The 15074-nt window shown below is 45.7% G+C and overlaps 1 protein-coding gene across 2 annotated transcripts in view; it reads right to left on the bottom strand.

The window, feature by feature from the left end:
- LOC115463444 (NACHT, LRR and PYD domains-containing protein 3-like) overlaps window positions 1–15074 on the bottom strand; it is a 95611-nt gene that overhangs the window by 18023 nt on the left and 62514 nt on the right. For both annotated transcript variants that reach the window (XM_030193939.1, XM_030193940.1), the window contains one exon: window positions 1456–1629. In XM_030193939.1, coding sequence (XP_030049799.1) covers window positions 1456–1629 — 174 coding nt within the window. The remainder of the gene's footprint in view (window positions 1–1455; window positions 1630–15074) is intronic.

Consider the following 15074-nt stretch of genomic DNA (forward strand, 5'->3'; position numbering starts at 1 on the left):
AGCAGGCCTCGTGAAGCTTAGTTCCCTTTGGCTGAAGGAGTGGTAAGTGGTTGGGAATAACAAGGGACAGGGCTGGTATCAATGTTACTGGATGCCCTAGGTTAGGGATGGGCAACCCAGTTGAGTTTTCAAGATTTTCACAATGAATATGCATGAGATTGATTTGCATTTATTGTTCCATTGTATGAAAATAGATCTCATGCGTATTCATTGTGCAAATCTTGAAAAGCCAACTGGGTTGTGGCCTTTGAGGACCATGGTTGTCCACCCCTGTCCTAGGTCAATGCTTGTCAACCCTCTCCTGAAGGCACACCTATCCAGTTGGGTTTTCCAGATTACCATAATGCATTTTCATAAAATAACTTTGTATATCTTGGAAAAATATGTTTCATGCATAATCACTGTGGTAATCCCAAAACCTTACTGGCTAAGGGCCTGATATTCAGACAGCGGGAGGTAGCCAGCATTGAATATTCATTTTATTTTTGGCCAATTTGAACTTAATCGGCCAAGCCAATATTTAGCTGGAGGAGTGGCCTAATGGTTAGTGCAGCGGGTTGCGGACCTGGGGAACTGGGTTTTGTTCCCACTGCTGCCTGATGGTCAGCAGTGGGTTGAGATCCTGGGGAACCAGGTTTAATTCCCTCTGCAGCTCTGTGTGACCCTGGGCAAGTCACATAACCCTCTGTTGCCCCAGGTACAACAGTAGTACAATGTACTACCTAGATTGTGAGCCAATAGGGACAGACCCAGTACCTGTAAAGTGAAACTGTAAATATAAATACTCAAATGAACTGAAATGACCAAAGATATTCCAGCTATTGATGCAGCCAGATTTGGCTGCCAAACTCAACTGGAAATGGCGGATAGCCGCTTATCCACTAAGCGCTAACTGGGAATATTGAGTAGGAGACAGCTGGCTATCTCTTGCTGAATATCTCTGGATAGCTGGCTAAGTACCATTTAACCAGCCAGGTGCTGTTCTTGGATGGTTAAATGGCTTTGAATATCGGCGGGTGGGTGTTAAGAAACACTGCCCTAAGATTAATCTTCAGGCATGCATCTCCTAAGAATGACCCAGCACTAAGAGCATTCCCTTGTCTTTCTCTCCCCCCCCCAGCCCCATTCATGCCCCAACAGCATCCAAATCCCCCTCTGTCTTCCTCTCCACCACCATCATTTGTATCTTCCTCTCCTCCCTCCCACTGCTCCTTAGCAATAGCAGCATCCATGTACTAGGGGTCACACCTTTCTCCTTGCCTTCAGCCAGGGGTGCACGCAGCTCTGGCACAAGCATACAAAGAACAAACGGAGAGAGTGGCAGCTGGAGTGTCTCCATACAGGAACAACAGGGGGTGCTATAAATTAAACCAAGTCTGATCCTAGATCACCAACAAGTCTCCCACCAAGCCCCCCCCCCCCCCCCCCCCCCCCCAGTTAATAGTTTATTTTTACCTCAGGTATTGAAGACTTCCCATCTCGGCGGCCTGCAGTGCTGAGCATAGCAAAATCACAGCTTCATCCTGAAGCTGATTGCCACTGAGGTCCAGCTGTGCCAGATATGGGTTGGTTACCAGGAAGGAGGAGAAGTCAGGGATACAGGATTTGGTAAACTGGTTCCCTGAGATCCTGCAGGTAATGAAAAAGAAACCAAAGGGAAGCTAATGGAATTTCAGAAAATAAGCATTTTCTGTTCATTTCCTTGATGAGATTTGATGAAAGATTTGTATTGCCATTCCATGAACTTCAGCGTGACTGCAGTGCAGAACTCATGATCTGTTGTGACATTCATGTAGCAGAAAGAAGAACGGGCGTAAGTGGAAAAACAGAGTAACATCGTTTAGCAACATGGTGGTCACAGATGTTTTAGTGAAAAACAGAACAAGATAACTCCTCAGGAAGATGACTTAATAGTCTTCCAGGAAGAGCTAGTCCATTATTAGCATTTCCAAGAAGAACTAACCAACTCATTACCATGGCCAATCAGTGTTAACTATAATATTAGCGTATATCCAATAAATGGGATTGTTGTCAAATTATCTATGTATGACCTGTTATGTTAATGAACGTATATAAGTGACTGTACTTCCTACTTCAATGGGGAGAGACAGTCATAGCCAGTACCTTTGTGCAAGCAGGGCTGCGCTCCCATGAGAAACCAATCAATTGGAATAAATTCTATTGCTTTCTCATAAGTAGTCTTGAGTCTTTTATATCTGCAAATTGGCTTTAGCTGGTAATTTGGGGTGAGGGCGAAAAAGACCCTAAAATAAAAACATTAGAGACTCAGACACAGAGAACACCTATGTGTAGCTGTGGTACTGTATTCCCATAAGCAATTGATTGTACATATACTCAGAGAATAATAAATAAAAGTATTTTTATTGCTTATATATTCTTTGGAGTCTCAGATATAGCAGTACTTTTGTATAGCAATGTTCTGTACTCCCAGTGAGATATGACTGATCTGCTAATTGTACAAATACTTGATAAGAAATAAGGTATCTAATTAAATTCCTAAAGAGATGCAGCCTTGGGTGATTTATTTCTTCCTAGGTATTGGTGGGTGGACCACCATATTGGGAGGGATAAATACACCCTAAAAAAAAATAGAGAAACCAGCTCCCAACAAGTACATAAGTACATAAGTATTGCCATACTCGGAAAGACCAAAGGTCTATCAAGCCCAGCATCCTGTTTCCAACAGTGGCCAATCCAGGTCACAAATATCTGGCAAGATCCCAAAAAAGTACAAAACATTCTGTACTGCTTATCCTAGAAATAGTGGATTTTCCCCAAGTCCATTTAATAATGGCCTATGGACTTTTCCTTTAGGAAGCCGTACAAACCTTTTTTAAATTCCGCTAAGCTAACCGCCTTTACCACATTCTCTGGCAATGAACTCCAGAGTTTAATTACACATTGAGTGAAGGAAAATGTCATGATTGTGGCCGTGACCTCTCCCAGACGTACCTTGTTTCTGGTGGTCAGCTTCTTAGCTGGCTTCTGTTTCTTCTGTCTGGCCTTTCTGAGCTAGCTCTGTCTCTCTGTGCTGGCTGCTTCCAGCAGCATGACTCTAATTGCTTCACTATACTGCAGCTGTGTGGGTTAAGCCTCTCTGTGTTTCAGCATGCTGGCTGCCTGGGTCTGGTAGTTGTGACATCACCAGGCAGGGCCTTGATAAGGAAGTGGTGTTCTTTCCTTCAGGGCCTTTGCAACGGTTGTGTTTGCTTTGCAACGTTTGCTTTAGGTAAGGTAGTGCAGTGTGCACTTCTGACTTTGTGTCTAGTTTCCCTGCTTGCTTTTGCTAAAGGTCCAGGTTAGTGTTAGTGCAGTGTGCACTGTGACTGTGTGTTTAGCTTTCCTGCTTTTCCCTTGTGGTTCCCCTGCTTTTCCCTCTTGGTGCTTTGGAAGCACTGCTGTGTGTAGGGCTTTGGAAGCTCTGTTGCTGATAGAAGTACTTCAGGGTTTAGTGTTGTTAGGAACACTGCAGATTTTGCTGTTAGAAGTACTTCTGGTATTTGTGCTGTTAGGAGCATTGTAGTCTTTGCTGTTGGTGTTTGGTGCTTGGGAAGCACTTTTGGCTTACATGTTTAGCTTCCCTGTTTTTCCCTTGTGGCTCCCCTGTCTTCCCTTTTAGTGCTAGGAACTCTTCTGGTTGTTTGGTGTGTGGGGGCACCTTAGTTAGTTTAGAGTTGTAGAGCACTGCTGGCAGCTTGGTGCTTAGTAGCACCTGTGTTAGCTTTGTGTTTAGGTTCCCTGCTCTGTTAGTTTAGGGCTTAGGAAGTCCCTTTGTTGTGCAGGGCTTAGGAGCACCCATGGTAGGTTAGGGCTTAGGTCTGTTAGTTTACTGTTGGGGCACTTCTGTGGCACACTTGTTCGAGTATCCTAGTCCCTGTGTTATCCTGTATCCGGTAAGTCCTGCCGGCCACTCAAACTCGGGAGCTCAACTCCTGGGGGGTCAGTGGCTAAGTGCAGGTGAAGCTGTGCAGACCAGTCCAATGTACTCCAGTCCAGAGTGTTCCGGTCCTGTGTGCTCCAGTCCGGTGGGTTCCAGTCCAATGTGGTCCAGTCCATTGTGGACCGGTCCAGTGTGTTCCGGTCCAGTGCAGACCAGTCCGGTGTCCTCCAGTCCAGGGGGGTCCAGTCCATGTGTTCCGGAACTGCCGGTGCCAGTGTGCTAGCCCAGTGTTGGTTGGGGGGTTTTGCCTGCTGCTGTCGCTCCTCGGCAGCAGCCCAAGGGCTCACGTTTGCTCCAGAGCCCGGCCCCGTGGGCTCTGAACCTGAGAACCTGACAGACCCGACAGAATATTTTCTCCGATTCATTTTAAATTTACTACATTGTAGTTTCATCGCATGCCCCCTAGTTCTAGTATTTTTGGTAACCGTAAACAGACACTTCACATCTACCTGTTCAACTCCACTCATTATTTTATAGACCTCTATCATGTCTCCCCTCAGCCACCTTTTCTCCAAGCTGAAGAGCCCTAGCCGTTTTAGCCTTTCCTCACAGGGAAGTCGTCCCATCCCCTTTATCATTTTCGTCGCCCTTCTCTGCAACTTTTCTAATTCCACTATATCTTTTTTGAGATGCGGCAACCAGAATTGTACACAATATTCAAGGTGCGGTCGCACCATGGAGCAATACAAAGGCATTATAACGTCCTCATTTTTGTTTTCCATTCCTTTCCTAATAATACCTAACATTCTATTTGCTTTCTTAGCCGCAGCAGCACACTGAGCAGAAGGTTTCAACGTATCATCAACGATGACACCTAGATCCCTTTCTTGTTCGGTTACTCCTAACGTGGAACCTTGCATGACGTAGCTATAATTTGGGTTCCTATTTCCCACATGCATCACTTTGCACTTGCTCACATTAAACATCATCTGCCATTTAGACGCCCAGTCTCGTAAGGTCTTCTTGTAATTTTTCACAATGCTCCTGCAATTTAACGACTTTGAATAACTTTGTGTCATCAGCAAATTTAATTACCTCACTAGTTACTCCCATCTCTAGATCATTTATAAATATGATAAAAAGCAGCGGTCCCAGCACAGACCCCTGGGGAACCCCACTAACTACCCTTATCCATTGAGAATACTGACCATTTAACCCTACTCTCTGTTTTCTATCTTTTAACCAGTTTTTAATCCACAATAGAACACTACCTGCTATCTCATGACTCTCCAATTTCCTCTGGAGTCTTTCATGAGGCACTTTGTCAAACGCCTTCTGAAAATCCAGATACACAATCAATATCAACCGGCTCACCTTTATCCACATGTTTGTTCACCCCTTCAAAGAAATGTAGTAGATTGGTGAGGCAAGATTTTCCTTCACTAAATCCATGTTGACTTTGTCTCATTAATCCATGCTTTTGAATATGCTCTGTAATTTTGTTCTTTATAATAGTCTCTACCATTTTGCCCAGCACCGACGTCAGACTCACCGGTCTATAATTTCCCGGATCTCCTCTGGAACCTTTTTAAAAATCGCCGTTACATTGGCCACCTTCCAATCTTCCGGTACCATGCTCTATTTTAAGGATAAATTAGATATTACTAACAATAGCTCCACAAGTTCATTTTTCAGTTCTATCAGTACTCTGGGATGAATACCATCTGGTCCAGGATATTTGCTACTCTTCAGTTTGTAGAACTGCCCCATTACATCCTCCAGGTTTACAGAGAATTCATTAAGTTTCTCCGACTTGTCAGCTTCGAATTCCATTTCTGGCACCCAAATCTTCATCGGTGAAGACCGAAGCAAAGAATTCATTTAATCTCTCCGCTACGACTTTGTCTTCCCTGATCGCCCCTTTTACTCCTCGGTCATCTAGCTGTCCAACTGATTCTTTTGCCAGCTTCCTGCTTTTAATATACCTAAAAAACATTTTTACTAACAAGCTCATTTTCTAAAGAAAAGGGCGTCCAAAAAGCGACACAAAAGGCACATGGGTGTCCCCATGAAAGAAGGTCGCCCAAATCCAATAATTGAAGCAAGGCCATAAGGGCGTCCTCAGCACAAGGACGCCCATCTATGGTTGTCCCCACAGGGTGCGTGTTAGTGGCGTGTTATGGGCGGCGTTACGAGATGGGCGCCCCCAGCGTATAACGGCTAGCGAAATGGTTTCGCATGGGTCGGAACATGGGCGTCCTTAGTTAGACCTGAAATAAAAGTGACCATGGTAAGGGGGAAGTTGTCTTTAGACCCATTAGCGATTTTGTGGAGTTGGAGAGTGGCGAGAGAGTTGTTGGGAGAGAAAGCTGAGAGTTTGTTGGGTACCTGTTAATTTTGACTGTGTGCCATAGTCTGAACATTTTCACCCTCACCTGCCTCATTTGTGTTTTGCCTTTTCAGCTTTCCCTACCCCTTCTAGCCCCCAAACCCTGACACCACTACTCCTTCCTCTATCTCCCCCATCCACTTCCCCTATCCCTCTCCATTCACTGTCCCCGAGTTCATATTTCATTCCCTTACCTGTTTGTAGTCTCTGTTTGTCTCTTTGTCCTGTGTACTGCTGCAGCGTGTTTGTGAAGACTGCTTGGAGATTGAGTGGCTAGAGGGTGTGGCAGGAGAGTTTGTAGTGGGTCAGACAGTGCTTGCAGTGTGGCAATGCAGTGTGACCACATTGTTTGTCAGTGGTGGGAGAGTGAGTGTCAGCTTCTGTTTGTTGCTGCTGTGTTTCACCAAGTTGGTAGGGAGAGGTGAACACTGGTGGCACTGCATTGCACCTGTAGTGTGGAGAAATGGAGGCACTAATTGCACAGGTGGCTTACATGTTGGAGGAAGAGGGGAGGCACCACAGGAGGTACTCAAGCCCCATAGCAGGTTCCTAGACCTCACTGACCTGCAGTGTCTCACTAGGTACCGCTTTGGTAGGGCTGCCATTAAGCACCTTTCTAACCAGCTCAAACCCCTCCTGCAGCCCAGGACCCTTAGGAACAACCCCATCCCTGTGCACCTAAAGATCACTGCTTCTCTATCTTTTCTGGCCAGTGGAGTTTCCAGTCTGTCCTATCTGTGAACACGGGTCTCACCCAGGCTTCCATTTCTAACTGCCTAACCCAGTTCCTTGATGCCTTCCTTACAATCGGAATTAAGTACCAAAATAGGATGATAAGAACCACATGGCAAAGATACATTGGCTTCCAGTAATTGAACATATTTTAAGGCGCTTTGCTTACTGTTCCAGATTATTTGTGGCTCTACTTCCCAGTTATTAATTAATATGGTTTCTAAAACTTTGGACATTCTCCCAGGTTATGGAATGAACTCATTCTATGCCCTCCTTCCTTTAGTAAACTACATTCTCTGAGAATTATTAGCACCATTTACTCTGTTGTTACCATTCCTGAATGGAATTCTCTTCCATTAGTTATTTGAGTAGAGCAGAATTATTTGAAATTCCACAAGATGTTGGAAACATATCTCTTTGAACACTGTTAATTTACCCTTCTGACTTGTAATTTACTACATAATGTATGAGATAGTAATTGTCATTCTTGTAAGTTCTGAAACATTTTCTTTTACTGTACACCGCGTTACCCTAACTTTGGGTAAGCAGTGGTTAAGAAGTATCTCATTGATATTGACATTGACACATTCAGACTTATCCTTACCAGGTTTAGGCAAAATGGCTATCCTAGCCTCAATCATAGAAGGCGGCAAGGCAGCCCCAAACTGCACCCCATTAAGGAAGTCCGCCAACAAGGAGGCAAAATCCCCCTCAAAATGTTTATAAAACTCATTGGGAAAACCATCAAAGCATGGAGCCTTGCCCATAGGCAAATCCTTAATAACTTGGTGGACCTCCTGTGGCATGAAAGGACTTTCCAAACATGCTCTCTGAGCATCCAATAAAGCAGGGAAAGTTTGAGCAGTCAAATACGCATCAATAGCATCATCCTGAATAGCCAAATCTCTAGTGTACAAAGTGTGATAGTAGTCCTAAAACCGATCCCTAATCAAAGAGGATTTTACCTAAACATTCCCCGCCCAATTACCCACCTTTAAAATGGTCCAATGAGACTGAAGCCTTTGCAACTTATAAGCCAGCGACCGGCCAGGTTTATTGGTAGATTCATAATGAAGATGTTTATGTTTGAGTTTCAAAAACTGAAGCTGTTCAGAGTATATACTATCCAGCTGTAACTTAGCAGCTTGAAATTCCCCCAGTAGAAACATGTCCTCTGAAGCTTTATGACACTCATCCAATAAAGAACTTTGAGAAAGGCAACGAGCGACTTGAACACACTGTACCCAAGCCCAGCGAAGAAAATACCCTCTAGTGACTGCCTGTATAGCACCCCAAATGATACCCAACTGAGGACCCAATTGCAAATTAGTATCCAAATAATCTCGTAAAGTCTGTCTATAATCAGCAATGATTTCCACATCCTGTTACAAGAGGGTATTCAAGGTCCACTGAGTAGACCGTTCCTCCCCCCCGAAGAGAAGAAATCAAAGCCCACACAAGAGCATGGCCAGAGATAGTAATAGGACCAATTTCCTTCAAGCCCATCCTGTCTGGCAATGTTTTATCCAAAAAGATATAATCCATCCTGTGGGTATGAGAAAAGAAAGTATAATCATGGACCATGGGATGGGTCAAATGCCACACATCAGACAGGCCTAAATCATCAACCACAGCTCCCAAGGTCCGCGGCAATTTACCATCAGACTCAGACACCCTCCCCCCTCCCCGTTCGGTCAAAAATCAGGTGCAAGATAGTGTTAAAGTCCCCAGCCAGGATCAACTTGCCCTTAATGAAAACTTGATGCCCTTCCCGAAAGCAGACAAAAAAGTGTTCTTGGTGTTCATTTGGAGCATAAATGGATGCCAAAGTAACCTCAGAATGATCTACCATATGATAAGTAAAAGAAAGCGTCATTGGGGGCTCTCTTAAGACGCAAAACCTACACCTGCACTGACTGGTTGATCAAAATGGCCACACCATGTGTTTTCGAAGCATCAGCTGCAGAAGCACAAAAAACATGAGGATATTAAGGATGAGACAAATATCATCCAAGATCTTGGTTGAAGTGTATCTCCTGCAAAAGTAAAACATGAGGTTTGAAATGAAGAATCTCTTTAAATAACAATCAGGTCCTTAACATTAATACCTTTACATCAGCACACATGGAGAATAAACAGTGCAACAGCCACAACCACAGAACAGAACCCCCTCCCAGCCCTGCCAATTACCAAATCCCCCCTCCTCACTGCAATTAAACACCGAACCCAACACACTACCCCCCAACCAGCCTATCCACTCCAACCCAACCTTCCCCACAATGCACCACTATCCACCCCCCACTAACTCCGCCACCCCCCACAGCACACACCAAGCAGACGCCCGAACAAAAGGGACCCTGAATGGGAACTAATGGACTAACTCACCACACCAAACAGCATACCCCACCTCCACTCACACAAAACCCAAACATACAAAAATCATATAATCCTAAACCCACACTACCACACAGACAATTCATACCCATAAAATGCACTCAGAACTCAACAAGATAAGTGATAAGTAGCACAAGATCCAGAGTCCGCAGCAAGGACTAAACAGAACCAAGTCCACAATATAGGGGCAAATCAGCAGTCAGAGTACAAGAGCCATTCAGAAACAGATGGCAAAGAAGACTTCAGAGCTCTTTTATACTTAGTAGGCTCCCCTGCTACTACTGAAGACTTGCACTTGGTGGCAGAGTTGGTTAAATTGGCCTCGTGCAATATCTTCCAAGCAGCCACAACAGATCAAACCCAATGTAACTTTCCAGTTGCCGCAAAACAGAGGGCAAAGAGAAAAGCCACTGATAACTAATTTTCTCCTGAAGCAGAACCTTGATAACTGGTTTCATGTTCCTCCGCTGACCATGGTATGCAAGGACAGGTCCTGATCGACACGAAAGCTCCATTATAATCTGGGCATGGGGCCTGTCGTGCATGCTGCAAAACCTTCTCCAAAAACTGGGTGAAACTGGCAATAATATCACATGGGCGATTGTCCTGAGGTTAATCGAGCGAACAGTGAACCCGCTCCCATTCAACTGACGAGGAGTCCCCTTCACTGCCCAAAACTGGAATGCAGATGGCACGCACAATGGCAGGAGCATCCTCAGTAGGCCCACCTTCAGGGACCCCCCCAAAAGTGGAGATTCTTGCACCAGCTGCGTTTTTCGAAATTGTCCATTTTATTCAGTAAATCATCATATTGAGAGGAAAGTTGGAGAACACAGGCCTCTAATGTAGACAACAGCTCACCCTGCTCCTCCACCCAAGTCTCCTGTTCATCCCTACCTCCCAACTTGCAAAGATCCACGCTGAGAACATCAATCTTATCCAAAATTTCCTCCTTGGACGTTTCAATCTCACCATGAATCTCTTCAAGATAGTCTTTGAGTTCTTTAGGAACACCATGTTTCATTCCAGATGAGCGAGGATCAGCAATTGACAAAGCTAAGTCGGAGTCAGATGGAGAAAGCAAAAGCCGGTGAAGCATGGTGGCAAACTCCTTTACCCACTGGTCGACCAGACAGTCGGTCTTCATCCTTCCAGGCTGAAGATGATGGTTAGCTCATTGTCTGGCAGATCAAAAGAACCAAGACCAAGACTTCAGGTGAGAAAAAAAGCATCAGATGGCTTAGGATTGCTGCGAATATCGTGGGACTAGTGCAGGAGCAGAGGATCTAGGCAGCTATTCAACACATGACGTCACTTCCCCACATACTTTTTCTTGATCTGTCCTTGCTATTTTCAGGTCACAGACTGTAGAAGTCTGTCCAACACTGGCCTTACTTCCCAACTGCTAGAGTTGCCATTGAAGCTCATGCCAGCCCATCCAGATCTGTCTTTCCATAATCTGGACAAACACTGTAGAACATAGTAACACAGTAGATGATGGCAGAAAAAGACCTGCATGGTCCATCCAGTCTGCCCAACAAGATAAACTCATATGTGCTACTTTTTGTGTATACCTTACCTTGATTTGTACCTGTCCTTTTCAGGGCACAGATTGTGTAAGTCTGCCCAGCACTATCCCCGCCTCCCAACCACCAGCCCCGCCTCCCACCACCGGCTCTGGCACTAACTGGGCACATACCATAGAAGTTTGCCCAGCACTGACCTTACTTCTCAACTACTGGAATTGCTGTCTAGGTACCACCAGTGGCGTAGCTAGGGTAGTTGACACCCGGAGCCGGTCATTTTTTAACACCCCCCTCCCAAATCCAGTACTAGGCATACCGAGAATACAAAACACTCAGGGCCTATAGAGCAATTCTACTGTACCATAAGCAATAATTTGTATGAGTCACACAAGGAAAAGGAAAGCATCTTAAACACTACAGTGAACACTAGAACATCAATTCACCTATTGTAAAACGAAAATAGACAGATTAGTACAGATCGTCGATCCTGCACAGTCAATGCCAACCGAAAGCCATGTCTTTTTCACAAACACAGATACACCCTAATCCACTATAGAATAAGTAATCATAAACTTTCTATTTAGACAAAAATTAAACTGAACCCCCGATGCCAGACTCTGCATACAATGCAACACCACAGAAACAGAAAATGTCCCCTAGTACTGTGCAAAATATAAAGACAGCAGATGTAAATTTGAAAAAACTAACAAATACCAATCACCACTTTACAAATTAACAAATAGAAATAAAACAAATACAGAAAATAAAATAATACCATTTTATTGGACTAATACATTTAGCTTCCAGAGGCCAAAATCTCCTTCCTCAGGTCAATACAGTAGAGTGCTGTTACAATTTCTGCCCCTTCCATCCACCATCTGCCCCAGTCTGCCATCTCTCCAGCTTCCATCAACATCTGCCCTCTCTCTCCCTTCCATCCACATCTGCCCTCTATCTCTCCCCCTTCCATCCACCATTTGCCCCAGTCTGCCCTCTTTCTCTCTCCCCCTTCCACCCACCATCTGCCCTTTCTCTCTGCCCCTTCAATCCATCTGCCCTCCCTCTCCCATCCATCCAAGGTCTGCCCTCTTTCACGCTCCCCCCTTCCATCCAGGGTCTGTCCCTTCTCTCTCTGCCCCCTCTTTTCAGCCCCCAGTTCTAGCCCCCTTATTCCACCTGCCCCTAGTTCCAGCCCCAGCCCACATCTCCCACCTGCCCCCTTTTTCAGCCTCACTATCCCACCAGTCCCCAGCCCTTTTCTCCCATCAGTCCCGAGCTTCAGCCCCCAGCCACTTCTCCCTGTCCCCTTTTCAGCCCCTAGTTTCAACCCCAGCCCTTTTCTCTCACCAGTCCCGAGCTTCAGCCCCAGCCAGTTCTCCCTGTTCCCTTTAAAGCCCCAAGTCCCCACAGTTTCAGCCCCTGCCCCTTTTCAGCCCCCAGTTCCAGTACTAGCCACCTTATCCCAACTACCCTCCTTTTCAGCCCCCAGTTCCAGCCCCCTTCATCCACCACATGCCTTGCATCCCCCCTTTTCAGCCCCAGACCCATTCTCCCACCTGTCCCAGGCATGGACCCATTTCCCTCCTGTTTTGATGACATCCTCTTTCAATACAGCTGTTTAACCAGCCAGGAACGACTCCTGGCCGGTTAAATAGTGCTTAACTGGCTATCCGCAAATATTCAGCAAGAGATAGCTGTCAGGTTCTCAGGTTCAGAGCCCGCGGGGCCGGGCTCTGGAGCAAACGTGAGCCCTTGGGCTGCTGACAAGGAGCAGCAGCAGCAGGCAAAACCCACCAACCAACATTGGGCAAGCACACCGGCACCGGCAGAGACTGCAGGCACCGCCCAGTGAGCCGGAACACACGGACTGGAATCTCCCAGACTGGAGGGCACAGGACTGGAACACTGGACTGGAATCCCCCAGACTGGAGGACACAGGACTGAAACACTGGACTGGAACACTGGACTGAAATCCCCCAGACTGGAGGACACAGGACTGGAACACTGGACTGGAACACACCGGACTGGAACACACTGGACTGGAACACACTGGACTGGAGCACCCTGGACTGGTCCGTACAGCTTCACCTGCACTTAGCCACTGCCCCCCAAGGGTTGAGCCCTTGGGTTTGAGTGGCCGGCAGGACTTACCGGATAACACAGGGACCAGGATACTCAAACAAGCTTGCAACAGAAGTGCTCCTAAATCCTAAACTAAGTGTTCCTAACAGTAAACTAACAGACCTAAGCACTAAACTAACAGCAGCGCTACTAAGCGCTACACTAACAGCAGTGCTACTAAGCACTACACAAACAGAAGGACTTCCAAAGCCCTATACTAATAGGAGTGCTCCTAAGCACTACTAGGGGAAGCAGGGGAGCCACAGGGAAAGAGCAGGGAACCTAAACACGCAAGCTAACAAAGATGCTTCCTAAGCACCAAACTTCAGCAGTGCTCTACAGCACTAACCTAACATAGGTGCTCTGAGCACCAAACTACCAGCAGAGCTCCTAGCACTAAAAGGGAAGACAGGGGAGCCAAAAGGGAAAAAACAGGGAAGCTAAACTCAGAAGTCAGCAGTGCTTTCAAAGCACTAAACACCACAGAGCTTCCAAAGCCCTAAACACAGAAGTGCTTCTAAAGCACCAAAACACAGAAATGCTTCTAAAGCACCAAATACAGAAGTGCTACTAAAGCACCAAAAGGGAAAGCAGGGGAGCCACAAGGGAAAAGCAGGGAAGCTAACACAGATCAAAAGTGCACACTGCACTGCCACTAACCTGGACATAAAGCAAACGACTAAGCAAACGTTGCAAAGACCCTGAAGGGAAGAACACCACTTCCTTATCAAGGCCCTGCCTGATGATGTCACCACTACCAGACACCGGCAGGCAGCATACTGAAACAGAGCTAGAGCTAACTCAGGCTTAACCCCCACAGCTGCAGTATAGCAGAGCAATTAGAGCCACGCTGGAAGCAACCAGCACACAGAGGCAGCTAGCTCAGGTAACACACACAGCTGCAGTATAGTAAAGCAATTAGAGTCATGCTGCTGGAAGCAGCCAGCACAGAGAGACAGAGCTAGCTCAGAAAGGACAGACAGAAGAAACAGAAGCCAGCTAAGAAGCTGGCCACCAGAAATAAGGTAAGTTTGAGAGGGGTTCTGACCACAATCATGACAATAGCCAGTTATCTCCCACTGAATATTCATGATAAGTGCTTAGCAGATAACTGGTTTTACTGCACAATATAACTGGCTATCTGTCCGCTAATATTCAACACATCGCCGGCTAAGTTTGGTGGCTAGACTGGGCTGCCAAAATAGCAGGCCTATTGTTGGCCAGTTTCAACTTAACTGGCCAGTGTTGAATATTGGATGGGCCAGTCGGAAACAGCCCAGCATTGAATATCTGGTCTTGCTGCCGACTGGGGCCCCTTTGTGTTTATCCTACACGTTTTTAACTCCATCATTGTCTTTGTCTCTACCACTTCCACCTGGAGGCTATTCCATGCATTTATCACCCTCTCTGTGAAAAAGTGCTTACTGACGTTACTCATAAGTTGACCACCCTGTAACCTCAATTCATGTTCTCTAGTTCTACCACACCCATCATTGGAAAAGATTTGTTAAGGGGAAGTGAAAAAGAAGGATAGGAATATGAACTGCATGCCACAAATATTTTGATTTTTATTATGTCTGATATATTTGGATTCTTGTATTTTAATATATGGAAATTTCATTCTGCGATTTGAATGATCCTATGATGGACACAGAGAAGTAGTGATATAGAGTTAATGAATCAACGTGCTATATTTTATGAGAGCTAATGTCCTGAACTCCTAGTTTGAGGATCCTTATTTTTTTCATAAATATTATTTTGTGCCTATAGTAGGTCCTTTTTGGGGTATTCATTTTTTCTTACTTTAGAATTTTACTTGGAGAGCAAGGAAGGTGTGACATCACAGAAGACAGAATCTTCCCACCAGTCAATGAGATTGTAACTTGGAACATCCACACTGCTCGCTCTCTCTCTCTCTCTCTCTCTCTCTCTCTCTCTCTCTCTCACTCTCTTTCTCTCCCCCCCCCCCCCCCCCCCCCACACACACACTCTTGGGTGCATCAGCTCATGT

Source organism: Microcaecilia unicolor, chromosome 2 (assembly GCF_901765095.1).
Source record: "Microcaecilia unicolor chromosome 2, aMicUni1.1, whole genome shotgun sequence".
NCBI lineage: Eukaryota > Metazoa > Chordata > Amphibia > Gymnophiona > Siphonopidae > Microcaecilia > Microcaecilia unicolor.